This window comes from Oncorhynchus mykiss, chromosome 4 (assembly GCF_013265735.2).
Source record: "Oncorhynchus mykiss isolate Arlee chromosome 4, USDA_OmykA_1.1, whole genome shotgun sequence".
Lineage (NCBI taxonomy): Eukaryota > Metazoa > Chordata > Actinopteri > Salmoniformes > Salmonidae > Oncorhynchus > Oncorhynchus mykiss.
This window is the reverse complement of record NC_048568.1, coordinates 13,916,211-13,934,133: the sequence shown is the minus strand read 5'-3', so window position 1 is coordinate 13,934,133 and position 17,923 is coordinate 13,916,211. Positions and strand designations below refer to the sequence as shown.

Below are 17,923 nucleotides of genomic sequence, written 5' to 3'. Positions count from 1 at the left end.
TCAACCCCAAGAAGAGCACAGTCGGCGCTACAGAGGTCAGCTACTTCGGACATCTTCTCACAGCAAATGGAATCAAGCCAGATCCACAGAAGATCTCAGCCATAAAATAAATTGAGCCACCAAAGAACTGTGCAGAGCTGGAAACAGTGCTTGGCATGGTCAACTACTTAGCCAAGTTCGCACCCAGCCTCTCCAATGCTAATGCACCCCTGCGACAACTGCTAAAGCAGTCCACTGAGTTTCTCTGGGACAAGCAACACGACAACATTGCTTTCCAGAATGTGAAAGACTTGATCACAAGAGAACCAGGACCAATCCTTGCCTACTACGACCCCGACAAAGAGCTCAGACTCCAAGTGGTCGTGTCAAAGTATGGACTAGGTGCAGTGCTACTGCAAGAAGGAAAGCCCATCAGCTACGCTTCCAAATCTCTCAGACTGTGAAATCAACTACGCTCAAATCGAAAAGGAGCTCTACGCCATTCTGTTCGGATGTAAACGTTTCCATCAGTACGTATATGGACGACAAGTCATTGTGGAATCCGACCACAAGCCCCTTGAGTCAATCATGAGGAAACCACTAACCGCAGCCAAGCCAAGGCTACAGAGAATGATCCTTCAACTACAAAAATACGACTTCGCAATCACTCACCGTCCAGGCAAAGACATCCCTGTCGCAGACACACTCTCCAGGAAGTTTCTTACCTATAAGAACAGCAGCCTCAGTGAAGGCATGGACATGCAAGTGCACACTGTGTACAGCAACTTACCAGTTAGTTACACAAAACTGAAGGTGATCCAAGCAGAAACAGAAAAGGACTCACAACTATGAGGATTCTGTGTTATGCACTATAGCCCGTTACCATATATGTGATTGAATATTATCTGCTGCTTGTGTGGATGTATGTACAGTGCCTTGCGAAAGTATTTGGCCCCCTTGAACTTTGCGACCTTTTGCCACATTTCAGGCTTCAAACATAAAGATATAAAACTGTATTTTTTTGTGAAGAATCAACAACAAGTGGGACACAATCATGAAGTGAAACGACATTTATTGGATATTTCAAACTTTTTTAACAAATCAAAAACTGAAAAATTGGGCGTGCAAAACTATTCAGCCCCCTTAAGTTAATACTTTGTAGCGCCACCTTTTGCTGCGATTACAGCTGTAAGTCGCTTGGGGTATGTCTCTATCAGTTTTGCACATCGAGAGACTGACATTTTTTCCCATTCCTCCTTGCAAAACAGCTCGAGCTCAGTGAGGTTGGATGGAGAGCATTTGTGAACAGCAGTTTTCAGTTCTTTCCACAGATTCTCGATTGGATTCAGGTCTGGACTTTGACTTGGCCATTCTAACACCTGGATATGTTTATTTTTGAACCATTCTATTGTAGATTTTGCTTTATGTTTTGGATCATTGTCTTGTTGGAAGACAAATCTCCGTCCCAGTCTCAGGTCTTTTGCAGACTCCATCAGGTTTTCTTCCAGAATGGTCCTGTATTTGGCTCCATCCATCTTCCCATCAATTTTAACCATCTTCCCTGTCCCTGCTGAAGAAAAGCAGGCCCAAACCATGATGCTGCCACCACCATGTTTGACAGTGGGGATGGTGTGTTCAGCTGTGTTGCTTTTACGCCAAACATAACGTTTTGCATTGTTGCCAAAAAGTTCAATTTTGGTTTCATCTGACCAGAGCACCTTCTTCCACATGTTTGGTGTGTCTCCCAGGTGGCTTGTGGCAAACTTTAAACAACACTTTTTATGGATATCTTTAAGAAATGGCTTTCTTCTTGCCACTCTTCCATAAAGGCCAGATTTGTGCAATATACGACTGATTGTTGTCCTATGGACAGAGTCTCCCACCTCAGCTGTAGATCTCTGCAATTCATCCAGAGTGATCATGGGCCTCTTGGCTGCATCTCTGATCAGTCTTCTCCTTGTATGATCTGAAAGTTTAGAGGGACGGCCAGGTCTTGGTAGATTTGCAGTGGTCTGATACTCCTTCCATTTCAATATTATCGCTTGCACAGTGTTCCTTGGGATGTTTAAAGCTTGGGAAATCTTTTTGTATCCAAATCCGGCTTTAAACTTCTTCACAACAGTATCTCGGACCTGCCTGGTGTGTTCCTTGTTCTTCATGATGCTCTCTGCGCTTTTAACGGACCTCTGAGACTATCACAGTGCAGGTGCATTTATACGGAGACTTGATTACACACAGGTGGATTGTATTTATCATCATTAGTCATTTAGGTCAACATTGGATCATTCAGAGATCCTCACTGAACTTCTGGAGAGAGTTTGCTGCACTGAAAGTAAAGGGGCTGAATAATTTTGCACCCCCAATTTTTCAGTTTTTGATTTGTTAAAAAAGTTTGAAATATCCAATAAATGTCGTTCCACTTCATGAAAAAATACAGTTTTATATCTTTATGTTTGAAGCCTGAAATGTGGCAAAAGGTCGCACAGTTCAAGGGGGCCGAATACTTTCGCAAGGCACTGTATGTGTTATATATAGCTGACTTGAAACATTGTTAAAAGTTTCAGGGCCATGGGCCTTTCTCATGATGGAAAAATACAGAATAACATAAAAACGGACACATACAGAACGTAGTGTAGCAAACCACAGACTGTTTTTGTTAGAACTCAAACTTAACAATAACAGAAACCAGATATTTGATAACGGTATCTAGGGAATGAACGAATAGATACTCTACACAGCAACAGTTACATCTATCAACTGGAGCGCCCGGGGGCTGGTACCAGCTCGTACGACAACAATCAACGATAGGCTGGGTGAGTCTAAACCACTGTCATGTATTGTCATGTTGTGTCTTGTTTCTGTCCTTTCCCTTCACCCTGTCTCCCTCTGCTGGTCGTTATTAGGTTACCTTTTCTCCCCCTCTTTCCCCCAGCTGTTCCTTGTCTCCTCCTAACTACCTCGTCACCCCTTTTCCCACCTGTTCCCTTTTTCCCTCTGATTAGTCCTCTATATCTCTCTCTGTTTTTGTTCCTGTCTTTGTCGGATTCTTGTTTGTGTTTTTCATGCCTGAACCAGACTATCGTCATGTTTGCTGCAACCTTGTCCTGTCCTGTCGGAATCTGCCGGTCCATCTGAGCCTACCTATGTTTTGTCATTAAAGAAGCTCTGTTTACGTTAATTCGCTTTTGGGTCCTCATTCACGCATCGTAACAACCACGCCCAGTCTCTACTCTGACAGGCCGGCTCGGAAGCAGGAACTATTTCTGTCAGAGTATATTTATAATATCTTTGTCAAGAACAAGTTAGTTCTCTGTTTTGCCCTGCGAGGTGTGGCCCGTATATACGAAAATTGCATTTACCACTTGTTGCTTAGCTAATAAAAAATACATAGTATACAATCGGTGACTCAATGTCATATTTATCCTGACACCAGATTCGAATTGAGGCAACCCTAACAATTGGTGACCCCGAACGTGATCTGGTGAAGGACTTCGCTGGACATTGGTGTGCCAGCCGATTGGCCAGTACTGTCGTCGGACGGTGTGTCTCACAAATCCTGACCGGTCAACTAAAAAAGGTAAGCAGACACCTGTTGTGAAAAACTAAAGTTCTGCACATTGGCGTTATCCAAATTTAGTTTTGTGAGACAACTGTTTGATGTAAGTAACCAAATTGTATTAGTTTATATTGGTAACAGATCATAAGGAAAACATAGTGGTAAATGCAATTTTGAACTGATCGATCACTTTTATGGTATGACAGTGAATGTAAAGTACTAGGTAGTTCGGCGAAGCTACTGGTTTATGTGAGGGTGGGTCGGCGAACCTACCAGTGGTAATGTGAGGTGAACGGCAATATAACTGCGAATGTAATGTACTAGGTAGTTTGGCGAAGCTACTGGTTTATATGAGGGTGGGTCGGCGAACCTATTTGTGTGAGTGAGGATGAATGGCAATATAACTGCGAATGTAATGTACTAGGTAGTTTGGCGAAGCTACTGGTTTATATGAGGGTGGGTCGGCGAACCTATTTGTGTGAGTGAGAATGAACGGTGAATGTAATGTACTAGGTGGGTCGGCGTACCTACTGGTTTGTGTGTGGGTGAGTCGGCGTACTTACTGGTGTGAATGAAGATTTGATAAGGACAAATCGAGTGACTGTGGTACATTAGTTATCAGTCGGCGTACTGATGACGGGCTGAATGATCTACGAATAATAGTACAGGCAAGAGATCTGTGTTATATTGGAAATAAGATAAGTTCCTCAAGTGACTGTGGTACATTAGTTATTAGTCGGCGTACACTAACAGTTGAATGACCTAAGGGTAATGAGATGGGTTTTATTGGAAATAAGACAAGTTCACTGAATTAATGTAGTACATTGGGTATTGAGTGGGAATAGCTAATACCAGTTTGAACGACCTATGGGTATTTCTTGAAGTCATACTGTTAATTGACTAAGGAGGTAACAACATTGACATAGAAAAAGTGCCGAATTGGTATTGGAAATAATTCCAAAAAATGATATGATACACACCCCAAATGTACTTAACAATGACTAGTCAAGAGACTGAGAAGGTGTTGAAAACTTTGAAGTCCACTTTAGAAATAAATGGTGGTAGAAGCGGGGAGAAAAGCTATACAGGGAGTGGACAGAAGAAGGCAGCATTGCAGCGCCCAACGGGCTCCCAGTCGACGGGGAGCCTGGTTGGATATTGGAGACGCTAAAACGGAGAATAAGGAGAATCCTCGCTGGGGAAAAGCTTAGACCTTTGAATTGTAATATTTTCTGGGAATTGTCTCGGTGCCGGAGTTTGCTAGTGCAGACAATTATAATGGTATGGTTATTGGCGGGGAAACTCAGTCATTTGAATGGCGTTGGGGGTAAAGTTTTTGCCTTCGATGCGGGGGACTGGGGTTCGTGTCTCAGCCTTGACATCGATAGACTAAAATTCATTCTGATTGTAATTCAAATATTTATGGGTTGTGCCCAGATTGATACGGTTATTAGTATTTGTTCAAGATATGACTGAACGTTTTGATAGTTTGTTTAGGTTGAATTGAGAGACTAATCCGTTCGAGATAATGGCGAGGCAATTTCTATGTAATACATTGTGTTTCCCAAATGATCACTGGAATAGCCTATTGGGAATGGAGTCGTATTTTTTTTTAAAGGTGCTGGGTCATGGAATGAGACAGTTATCTAAATCTGATGAATTCTAAATAATAATGAAGAGACAATTACGATAGATTTGTGCCCATCGAAATGTTCTTATGAATTTAGCGAAGTACCTGGTACGTTTACATTTTGGGGTAGAGGAAGTTAGATGGTAAAACGTCATTACGTTGAATACCCAATAACGTTCCTCAAATTATGACAGAGAAAATTGGTTGTGTCATTTAGAGGGAAAATGCCGTGCATTATAGCTTTGAGTCACTTTACAGAAAAAAAGTTTCAAATATATTTTTTTAAAGTAGCTGTATATCGTTTTACAATAATTCCCAGTTATTGATTTTGGTTTGATTGTTCAGATAACACCATTTGAAGTTAAACAGGAGGTTAAGGTATACTAACAGTATAATCTGTTTTCATTATGGGGAACAATGAAAGGCCCGCAAAGTGGATTGCAGGCTGAGTTTATTTTATGTTAAAGGGACAGTGCACGTTTCTCACAATTGTGTGAGTCTAATGGCAGGGTAAAAGCATTTTGGGGAGACAATCCTTTAAAGACTGAATGAGTTACATGAAACATTGAGGAAATTTAAAACAAATTATTTGAGGGTATTATCATAATTATTAGGTTTTGTTGTGTTTTCAGCCAGAGGTGGGACCAAGTCATTGTTTGACAAGTCACAAGTAAGTCTCAAGTCTTAGCACTCAAGTCCCAAGTCAAGACAGGCAAGTCCAAGTCAAGTCTCAAGTCAAGACCGTCAAGTCTCAAGTCCTAAACTTTGAGTTTCGAGTCCTAAACAAGTCATCATGTGCTCTTCACCAAATGTAATACCATTTCATATTATTGTAATGAAACACCAGGGAGCAGGTCTCGAACCCTCGACCTTCGAGTCCGAGGTCCGGCGCACTATCGACTGTGCCGCAAAAGCATGCTCAAGCGGCAGAGTCGATTTCCGCGCTTATAAACCCAGGGTCGTTACATTATTAACAAGAGTAATAGTATATTACATTTACGCAAATCATGAATGCTTTAAAAAATATCTATATATTTATTACTTTCCAAAATAAACGTTATATTTCCATGGAAATACATGGGTAGCCATGAGAAAGACCCCTATCTCTCTCCCTGTGACAGAGGGAGAGGTGTGGTAGACTGTGTCGGGTCGTGTGGGGTGGTTGCATAAAAATGCATCACCCACAACAGCCTTTGCCGTGTAGAATATAGAATCGGGGTACAGATCTATATATTGCATTTCTATTTGGAAAACTATCTAAATGTGGTGCCTCATGAAATTATCCGCAATTCTTCATTCATAATCAATGGAGAAAGCTCAAAACTGCGGAGGACAGCAGAGGGGGATGGTGGGATTTGTGTGAAGCATGAACACAATCAGAGGTTCAAGCACTCGCCGTAATCAGCAGGTTAGGAAAAGTACACAACCATTCTAGGAGGCACTCTGTCACAAATGTGCTCATTTGATATTTTCCAGCTCCAAACAGCGTGGTGGCGAGTCAATCTGCAAGTCTAATCTAGGCAAGCAGTGAGGAGCGCACATAATAATACAGGCTCCAGACAAGCTCACAAGCCAGCAAAAAGAAACTCATGAAACAAGTTACACACTCATAAAACACACAACCTCGTGTGTCGGCTATATTATCCACGATTTACCGTTCTTTGTGCAGCTTCAAATGTCAAACAAAGTTGGAAATTGTTGTGCCTCCGTCTGTAATTTTCTTCCCGCATGTTTTGCAAGTTGCATGTTTTGCAAGTTGTTTTTTGTTGATGCGTCGTCTTTATATCCGAAAATAATAATTTTGGGGTATCACCATTCCAAGTGCTCCATCTGAATTCACCCGCCGACGTTCCTCTGCACTGTCACGCACAATTTGATTGGCTGCTGTCCGATTCAACCTATAATCCGTTAAATAAAGAGTTGATGCGCTGCACACTTTTTTTAATAGCATCATTTTTTATATTTGGGCTTGGGGAGGGTATCAAGTCAGGTCGAGTCATAAGGCTCAAGTCAAGTCACGAGTCATAAGTCATCATATTTGTGACTCGAGTCCAAAAATAAATACCTAGCTACATAAATGTATACTGCTAGCCCGGGGTGTCAAACTTAATCAGCGCACAGGCCGTATTGAAAAAGCAAAAACAAATTTGCGGACCAGGCACAGCCTATTTGTTTATACAAAAAAACGTGCAAGTGCGACCAAAACTGGCCATGCATTGTTTAATTGGAAAAAATATTGCCCTTTATAATGTCAACTTATATAGGGCTCCTCAATGGCACAGCGGTCTAAAGGCACTGCATCACAGTGCTAGAGGCGTCACTACAGGCCCTGGTTCGATCCCAGGCTGTATCACAGCCAGCTGTGGTCCCATAGGGCGGCACACAATTGGCCCAGCATCGTCGGCCTTCATTGTAAATAAGAATTTGTTCTTAACTGACTTGCCTAGTTTAATAGAAGGCCAGCATCCCAGAGTCACCTCTTTACTGTTGAGATTGGTGTTTTGCAGGCACTATTTATTGAAGCTGCCAGTTGAGGACTTGTGAGGCATCTGTTTCTCAAACGAAACACTAATGTACTTGTGCTCTTGCTCAGTTGTGCACCGGGGCCTCCCACTTCTCTTTCTATTCTGGTTAGGGCCAGTTTGCCCTGTCTTGTGAAGGGAGTAGTACACAGTGTAACTGACAAGTAACCTGTAAGTCTGTCGTTTTTTGTTTGAATTGTTTACGTGTTCGCTATGCGGGGGAAATGATAAAACAAGCGGAACTACGTAGCTAATAACTGTTGTAACAGGGACATTATTGTAGCAACACACCTTTGGAGGGAAGGAAATCCTGCGCTGTGTTAGCTAAGTTTTCATGTGTAGTGTTAGTAAAAGTTGAAGCGTGTATGTTAGGATGGTGACGTTATAATAATTAAGGATGAAGTGTGAATTCATGCCAGGAATAATAAGTGTGAAGTTTGATTTCCTCCCTTCTGTAATAAGCAGCCAATGAGGTATTTTTCCTTTATTCATGTGTTTAATCTGATACTGTTATAGCTCCGGCTAAACTGTTTATGTATGTAAGCACATCAGAGTTATACCAAGCTAATAAGTCACTCGTAAGATAAGAAGGTTGTAAGAGTGTGCTTAACTGTATTTTAATTTACTTTATAGTTCTCAAGGAAGGTGATCATTCTGACTAAAACTACAGAATAAAGCCGCCAGTTAAAATCAAGGAACGGTTGTGCTCGTGGTTACTGGAGGGAGCTACAGTGAGAACTCAATGCAAGAGAGAAAGAAGAATCTCATCCAGCTGTACTCCAGATAAGAGTTTTGCACCTACCTGCAACCTAAGAAGAAAATCTAAACATAAGGAAGTCAGACACGCAAGTACAAGTCAAGGTGTTTGAAGGTGGTCCTAGCCTTGTGAAAAGCTAATAAGATACTTTAAGATTACAAGTCGTAAGGACCGGAGATAGTTGTGCATTTCATCAAGACGCTGATGGTACATCCCGCACCATGGGGTTTATCACCCACAAAATCCTGGGAAGATACGAGTCGTCTTTGACTGCTCAGCTAAGTTTCGAGAGATGTCCTTGAATGACCATCTCCTTACCAGTCCAGAGTTGACAAACACATTGCTGGGTGTCCTTTGGCGTTTTCGTAAGAGTCCAGTTGCAATCATGTGTGACGTAGAGCGCATGTTCCACCAGTTTCATGTGAAAGCAGAAGACCAAGATTACGAAGCGGCCCAGCTGCTGAAAGGAGCAAGAGAGCTTTGCAGCGTCGGCAAACTTTGATTGCACAATTTTAACTCTAACAGCAAGGAAGTTAAAGCCACAATTCCCAAGGAAAAATGGCCCGAGGGTGCCAAAGACCTGGATATGGCTCTGGGTGAACCACACATGGAGAGAGTGCTTGGTGTACTGTGGTGTGTCGCATCAGACGAGTTCCAGTTTAGAGTAGTTGTCAAGGAACGTCCACTCACAAGAAGAGGAGTGTTGTCTTCAGTAGCCTCTGTATATGATCAGCTTGGGTTTGTGGCACCCTTTGTCCTGGCAGGGAAGCAGATCTTGCAGCAGATGTGTCGTGACAAGATCGACTGGGATGACCCCCTTCCAGATGACCTACGTTACCAGTGGGAATTCTGGCTCCAAGGTCTACAAAACTTGTCTGAAGTAAGGATCCAACAAGGCTACTTGCCATCAAGTTTGAAGGAAGTGCAGAGTTATGATCTCCATCACTTCTCCGACGCTAGTACCTCAGGTTATGGAGAGTGCTCATACCTAAGAACAATCAGCACAGCAGGAGAAGTTCATTGCTCCCCAGTTATGGGGAAGTTGAGAGTCGACCCTTCCAAGGTTACGACAATACCACGACTGGAACTTTCAGCAGCGGTGGTAGCTGTTCGAACAAGTGACATGCTCAAAAGGGAGCTACAGATATGAGGTCTACGGGAATACTTCTGGACAGACTCGAAGGTAGTTCTTAGCTACATCAACAATGAAGCCAGAAGATTCCACATCTTTGTAGCTAACCGTATTCAACGCATTAAGCAAAGCACAGATCCCGAACAATGGAGATATGTGACCTCTGAAGAGAATCCTGCGGATCATGCTCCCAGAGGTCTTACATCAGAACAGCTCATGGCTTCCAACTGGTTCACAGGTCTAGACTTTCTTTGGCAAGAATAACTTCCCAAAGGACAAGTCAAGGGGGGAGAGTTTCAGACAATGATCCAGAGCTGCAGAAATCCCTGGTCCATGACACCCAAGCAAAGGAAGAAAGATCATTACTAGATCACCTTCACAGGTTCTCTGACTGGACAAGAGTGGTGAAAGCTATTGCCAGGCTCAAACAACGTGTCAAACAAAATCATGAAAGAATATGACACTAAGGACGTGGAATGACGATCAAGAAACCTGCAGACCCCTTTCACAGAAATCACCGGTGATTGGTGGGAGTGTAACTTACAAGTAACCTGTAAGTCTATGTCGTTTTTTGTTTGAATTGTTTACGTGTTCGCTATGCGGGGGAAATGATAAAACAAGCAGAACTACATAGCTAATAACTGTTGTAACAGGGACATTATTGTAGCAACACACTTTTGTAGGGAAGGAAAAGTTAGTAAAAGTTGAAGCGTGTATGTTAGGATGGTGACATTATAATAATTAAGGATGAAGTGTGAATTCATGCCAGGAATAATAAGTGTGAAGTTTGATTTCCTCCCTTCTGTAATAAGCAGCCAATGAGGTATTTTTCCTTTATTCATGTGTTTAATCTGATACTGTTATAGCTCCGGCTAAACTGTTTATGTATGTAAGCACATCAGAGTTATACCAAGCTAATAAGTCACTCGTAAGATAAGAAGGTTGTAAGAGTGTGCTTAACTGTATTTTAATTTACTTTATAGTTCTCAAGGAAGGTGATCATTCTGACTAAAACTACAGAATAAAGCCGCCAGTTAAAATCAAGGAACGGTTGTGCTCGTGGTTACTGAAGGGAGCTACACACAGCATTGTACAAGATCTTCAGTTTCTTGGCAATTTCTCGCATGGAATAGCTTTCATTTCTCAGATCAAGAATAGACCGATGAGTTTCAAAATAAAGTTATTTGTTTTTGGCCATTTTGAGCCTGTAATCGAAGCCACAAATGCTGATGCTCCAGATACTCAACTAGTTAAAAGAAGGCCAGTTTTATTGCTTCTTTAATCAGCACAGCCATTTTCAGCTGTGCTAACATAATTGCAAAATGTTTTGCTAAGGATCAATTAGCCTTTTAAAATGATCAACTTGGATTAGCTAACACAATGTGCCATTGGAACACAGGACTGATAGTTGCTGATAATGGGCCTCTGTACGCCTATCTAGATATTCCCTTAAAAATCAGCCGTTTCCAGCTACAATAGTCATTTACAACATTAACAATGTCTACACTGCATTTCTGATCAATTTTATGTTATTTTAATGGACAAAAAATGTGCTTTTCTTTCAAAAACAAGGACATTTCTAAGTGACCCTTAACTTTTGAACGGTAGTGTACATTTCTTAAAAACATGTTTTTGCTTTGTCATTATGGGTTATTGTGTATAGATTGATAAGGAGATTTTATTTTAGAATAATACTGTAATGTGAAAGTCAAGGGGTCTGAACACTTTCCTAATGCACACCTATTCCACAATGAAATAGGGTGCAGGCCAGGCAGCAGGCTGTTAGCTAGCCTGCCAGCTTAGTGGAGTCTCCCACTAGCACAGTCAATGTAGTCAGCTCAGCTATCCCCATTGAGACCGTGTCTGTGCCTCGACCTAGGTTGGGCAAAACTAAACATGGCGGTGTTTACTATAAAGACCTCCTCCATTCCTGCCATTATTGAAAGAGATCGTGATACCTTACATCTCAAAATAGGGCTACTTAATGTCCCTCACTTCAAAGGCAGTTATAGTCAATTAACTAATCACTGATCATAATCTTGATGTGATTGGCCTGACTGAAACATGGCTTAAGCCTGATTAATTTACTGTGTTAAATGAGGCCTCACCTCTTGGTTACACTAGTGATCATATCCCCTGTGCATCCCGCAAAGGCGAAGGTGTTGCTAAGATTTACGATAGCAAATTTCAATTTACAAAAAAACCCCAGACGTTTTCATCTTTTGAGCTTCTAGTCATGATATCTATGCAGCCTACTCAATCACTTTTTATAGCTACTGTTTACAGGCCTCCTGGGCCATACACAGCGTTCCTTACTGAATTCTCTGAATTCCTATCGGACCTTGTAGTCATGGCAGATAATATTCAACTTTTTGGTGATTTTAATATTCACATGGAAAAGTACACAGACCCACTCCAAAAGGGTTTCGGAGCCAACATGTCCAACATGTCTCTGGACCTACTCACTGTCACAGTCATACTCTGGACCTAGTTTTGTCCCATAGAATAAATGTTGTGGATCTTAATGTTTTTCCTCATAATCCTAGACTGTCGGACCACCATTTTATTATGTTTGCAACCACAAAAAATAATCTGCTCAGACCCCAACCAAGAAGCATCAAAAGTCGTGCTATAAATTCTCAGACAACCCAAAGATTCCTTGATGTCCTTCCAGACTCCCTCTGCCTACCCAAGGAGGTCAGAGGACAAAAATCAGTTGACCATGTCACGTTCTGACATTAGTTCCTTTGTTTTGTCTTTGTTTTAGTATGGTCAGGGCATGAGTTGGGGTGGGCAGTCTATGTTTGTTTTTCTATGTTGGTTTCTGTGTTCGGCCTAGTATGGTTCTCAATCAGAGGCAGGTGTCGTTAGTCGTCTCTGATTGAGAATCATACTTAGGTAGCCATTTTCCATCTGTGTTTCGTGGGTGTTTATTTTCTGTCTTTGTGTATGTCGCCAGACAGGACTGATTCGGTTTTCGTTTCTTTCACTTTATTGTTTTTGTATTTCAGTGTTCAGTTTTGATTCATTAGATATTACATCATGAACACTTACCACGCTGCAAATTGGTCCTCCGATCCTTCTCGCTACTCCTCCTCAGAAGAGGAGGACGAGATCCGTTACAGACCACCTAACTGAGGAACTCAATTTAACTTTGCGCAATACCCCAGATGCAGTTGCACCCCTAAAACCAAAAAACATTTGTCATAAGAAACTAGCTCCCTGGTATACAGAAAATACCCGAGCTCTGAAGCAAGCTTCCAGACAATTGGAACGGAAATGGTGCCACACCAAACTGGAAGTCTTCCGACTAGCTTGGAAAGACAGCACCGTGCAGTATCGAAGAGCCCTCACTGCTGCTCGATCATCCTATTTTTCCAACTTAATTGAGGAAAATAACAACAATCCAAAATGTATTTTTGATACTGTCGCAATGCTAACTAAAAAGCAGCATTCCCCAAGAGAGGATGGCTTTCACTTCAGCAGTAATAAATTAATGAACTTCTTTGAGGAAAAGATCATGATCATTAGAGAGCAAATTACAGACTCCTCTTTAAATCTGCGTATTCCTCCAAAGCTCAGTTGTCCTGAGTCTGCACAACTCTGCCAGGACCTAGGATCAAGGGAGACACTCAAGTGTTTTAGTACTATATCTCTTGACACAATGATGAAAATAATCATGGCCTCTAAACCTTCAAGCTGCATACTGGACCCTATTCCAACTAAACTACTGAAAGAGCTGCTTCCTGTGCTTGGCCCTCCTATGTTGCACATAATAAACGGCTCTCTATCCACCGGATGTGTACCAAACTCACTTAAAGTGCCAGTAATAAAGCCTCTCTTGAAAAAGCCAAACCTTGACCCAGAAAATATAAAAAACTATCGGCCTATATCGAATCTTCCATTCCTCTCAAAAAATGTTGAAAAAGCTTTTGCGCAGCAACTCACTGCCTTCCTGAAGACAATGTATACGAAATGCTTCAGTCTGGTTTTAGACCCCATCATAGCACTGAGACTGCACTTGTGAAGGTGGTAAATTACCTTTTAATGGTGTCAGACTGAGGCTCTGCATCTGTCCTCGTGCTCCTAGACCTTAGTCCTGCTTTTGATACCATTGCTCACCACATTCTAAACCAGTTCTGGCCTGGTTTAGATCTTATCTGTCGGAAAGATATCAGTTTGTCTCTGTGAATAGTTTGTCCTCTGACAAATCAACTCTAAATGTTGGTGTTCCTCAAGATTCAGTTTTTAGGACCACTATTGTTTTCACTATATATTTTACCTCTTGGGGATGTCATTCGAAAACATAATGTTAATTTTCACTGCTATGCGGATGACACACAGCTGTACATTTCAATGAAAAATGGTGAAGCCCCAAAATTGCCCTCGCTAGAAGCCTGTGTTTCAGACATAAGGAAGTGGATGGCTGCAAACGTTCTACTTTTAAACTCGGACAAAACAGAGATGCTTGTTCTAGGTCCCAAGAAACAAAGAGATCTTCTGTTGAATCTGACAATTAATCTTGATGGTTGTACAGTCGTCTCAAATGAAACTGTGAAGGACCTCGGCGTTACTCTGGACCCTGATCTCTCTTTTGACAAACATATCAAGACTGTTTCAAGGACAGCTTTTTTTCATCTACATAACATTGCAAAAATCTGAAACTTTCTGTCCAAAAATGATGCAGAAAAATTAATCCATGCTTTTGTTACTTCTAGGTTAGACTACTGCAATGCTCTACTTTCCGGCTACCCGGATAAAGCACTAAATAAACTTCAGTTAGTGCTAAATACGGCTGCTAGAATCCTGACTAGAACCCCAAAAATGTATCATATTACTCCTGTGCTAGCCTCCCTACACTGGCTTCATGTTAAGGCAAGGGCTGATTTAAAGGTTTTACTGCTAACCTACAAAGCATTACATGGGCTTGCTCCTACCTATCTTTCCGATTTGGTCCTGCCGTACATACCTACACGTACGCTACGGTCACAATACGCAGGCCACCTAATTGTCCCTAGAATTTCTAAGCAAACAGCTGGAGGCAGGGCTTTCTCTTATAGAGCTCAATTTTTATGGAATGGTCTGCCTACCCATGTGAGAGACGCAGACTCGGTCTCAACCTTTAAGTCTTTACTGAAGACTCATCTCTTCAGTAGGTCATATGATTGAGTGTAGTCTAGCCCAGGAGTGTGAAGGTGAACAGAAAGGCTCTGGAGCAATGAACCACCCTTGCTGTCTCTGCCTGGCCGGTCCCCCTCTCTCCACTGGGATTCTCTGCCTCTAACCCTATTACAGGGGCTGAGTCACTGTCTTACTTGTGCTCTTCCATGCCGTCCCTAGGAGGGGTGCGTCACTTGAGTGGGTTGAGTCACTGGCGTGATCTTCCTGTCTGGGTTGGTGCACCCCTTGGGTTGTGCCGTGGCGGAGATCTTTGTGGGCTATTCTCAGCCTGGTCTCAGGATGGTAAGTTGGTGGTTGAAGATATCCCTCTAGTGGTGTGGAGGCTGTGCTTTGGCAAAGTGGGTGGGGTTATATCCTGCCTGTTTGGCCCTGTCCAGGGGTATCATCGGATGGGGCCACAGTGTCTCCTGACCCCTCCTGTCTCAGCCTCCAGTATTTATGCTGCAGTAGTTTATGTGTCAGGGGGCTAGGCTCAGTCTGTTATATCTGGAGTACTTCTCCTGTCTTATCTGGTGTCCTTTGTGAATTTAAGTATGCTCTCTAATTCTATCTTTCTCTCTTTCTTTCTTTCTCTCTCTCGGAGGACCTGAGTCCTAGGTCCATGCCTCAGGACTACCTGGCATGATGACTCCTTGCTGTCCCCAGTCCACCTGGCCGTGCTGCTGATCCAGTTTCAACTGTTCTTCCTGCGGCTATGGAACCCTGACCTGTTCACCGGACGTGCTGTTTTCAACTCTCTAGAGACAGCAGGAGCAGTTGTGATACTCTTAATGATCAGCTATGAAAAGCCAACTGACATTTACCCCTGAGGTGCTGACTTGTTGCACCCTCAACAACTACTGTGATTATTATTATTTGACCATGCTGGTCATTTATGAACATTTGAACATCTTGGCCATGTTCTGTTATAATCTCCACCCGGCACAGCCAGAAGAGGACTGGCCACCCCTCATAGTCTGCTTCCTCTCTAGGTTTCTCCCTAGGTTTTGGCCTTTCTAGGGAGTTTTTCCTAGCCACCGTGCTTCTACACCTGCATTTCTTGCTGTTTGGGGTTTTAGGCTGGGTTTCTGTACAGCACTTTGAGATATCAGCTGATGTAAGAAGGGCTATATAAATACATTTGATTTGACTGTATCCAACACATTATATATTTAGGAAATCCTCAGATGTTTCCTTATCACACATTGAATTGTCATTGGGATAAAATTAGGACTATAATAATCAGGGGTGTAACTTTGGTTTTAGAAGTGGGGGGGACATAATATTATGTATTATACATTTTTTATCCAATCTGATTAGCACTCCAATCAGCCTACCCGGCCGCTTGGAGGTGTCCACACAGTCGTAAAGCACACTGTTGCCTCGTTTTGTAACACATTCCAATTATAAAAGTGGGGGGGACAAAATGCAATGGTTCTTGTGTCGTCGTCCCCCCCCCCGGCATCAGTGAACATTGCGCCCCTGATAATAATTGTGTCCCAATTTATCTAACCTGCTGTTCCAGTCTACCAAATGCAAACTGAAAATATGGTTTTGACCCAGTGTACACAAATGGGTGTCATGCCTCCTGTGAATTTGATATACATTTTGTGTGTGTGTGAGATTAAGAAAACTCTTGAGGATTTCAGAAATGTATCTTGTGTTGGGCTAATACGCCGAAAGAGGTTATAGCAGATGGAAATGCAAAAAGTTTCCCACCCTAACTGAAAAATACTGTCGGCTGCAACTGTGATAAAGCCTGTTAAAACAGTGTACAGTAAGTGTATATTTTGCGTTTGTGAAATTATTTTGCTGTGATATGAATTATAAGGCTTTATGTTTCTAGAACTGTATCGCAATTGAGAATCGATTCACGTTTAGATGGAGTAGTGTTTGACTGTTTTTGCTGCCTGAGCCAGTCCACCTCTGAAAATAACATACAATGTCCTTATAGGTCCATATATGGCTCTACCACAGTACACTCCTTAAAGCTAGAATCCTTAATTAAAACAATAACAAATCGTCACCCGCCTCTGTTTTGGTATAAATCTGATATATGCTAGAAATGTAACCACTCTCAAATTAATTGACAGCGCTTTGGATGCAAGAACTGACCATCCATTATATCAAAATTATAGTTTTAACTGTGTTTTGAGTATATACAGTGTTTGTTTACATTATTTACAAACATTGTTTAAGCAACTAAGGATTCTAGCTTTAAGAGTAGATTCTTGGGCTAGGCCTATCCATATGTGTGGGCAAAATGTTAGGCTTTAAGTTTAGTTAATTAACTAGCATAAATAATTAAGGCTACAACTTTTTGAGAACTTGAAATTATCTAGGATATGTGTGGACCCTGTTAGAAAAGCCCCGCTCTTCGAATACCTATGCACAATTATTTGACGTACTACGGTACACCCTGACCGGAAGCTTCGGGCACAAACCTTTTGTGCACGTTCTGCGCACCTCCACCTTATATCACTATTGCGGTTGATGCGGAATGTCAAACAATGAATGAACAATTCGTAGACCTTGATTTACTAAATGTGTACGACAGTGCCTGGTTATTGGAGACATTCTGTAAAGCATCCCCTTGTAACAGCAACCCACGTGTTGCCGTAGGAACAAATATATTGGAGGGTACAGATTCGACATTGACAGATACAGTGTGCAGGCGTGTGTAGCCAACAGTACAATATCCTTGGTTTCGATTGTTTCTAGGGCCCTCGTTAAAATGAGCGAATATTTTTCCCTTTCAGATTGTGATGTAATTGGTTTTGATTTGGACCACACTCTCTGTCGGTACCATTTGAAGGAGACCTCTAGGGTGAGTTTATTTATAGCTCACGGGCTGTCCTTGTGATTTCTGACAATATGATACTGTAACAATAGCTAGCCGGCTGGCTAGCTACTAAGTATACTAACGCTTGCATTCAACATAAACCATCATTTCCAGCTGGCAGTGTTAAGTTAGTCGTTCATGGCTCGCTGCATTTGATCAATAGCTAATACTCACAATGTATGATGGAACGAATGGAATAGAATACATACATCCTAGCTACATGGTGTTAATATGGTAAACATTGCAGTTGCGATGCATGCGCCCGCCCAAAACATTGTTACAATGCAACGTCTAGCTACCTACCTAACAACACTGTATAGTATGTGTTTATAGCATGCGTACATT

General features: G+C 42.0%; 1 protein-coding gene across 1 annotated transcript in view; it reads left to right on the top strand.

The window, feature by feature from the left end:
* The first annotated feature begins 17,138 nt into the window (after positions 1 to 17,138).
* LOC110522132 (5'-nucleotidase domain-containing protein 1) overlaps positions 17,139 to 17,923 on the top strand; it is a 58,812-nt gene continuing 58,027 nt past the window's right edge. The window contains exon 1 of the mRNA XM_036975680.1: positions 17,139 to 17,563. Within this exon, the coding sequence (XP_036831575.1) occupies positions 17,471 to 17,563 (93 nt within the window). The 5' untranslated portion in view covers positions 17,139 to 17,470. The remainder of the gene's footprint in view (positions 17,564 to 17,923) is intronic.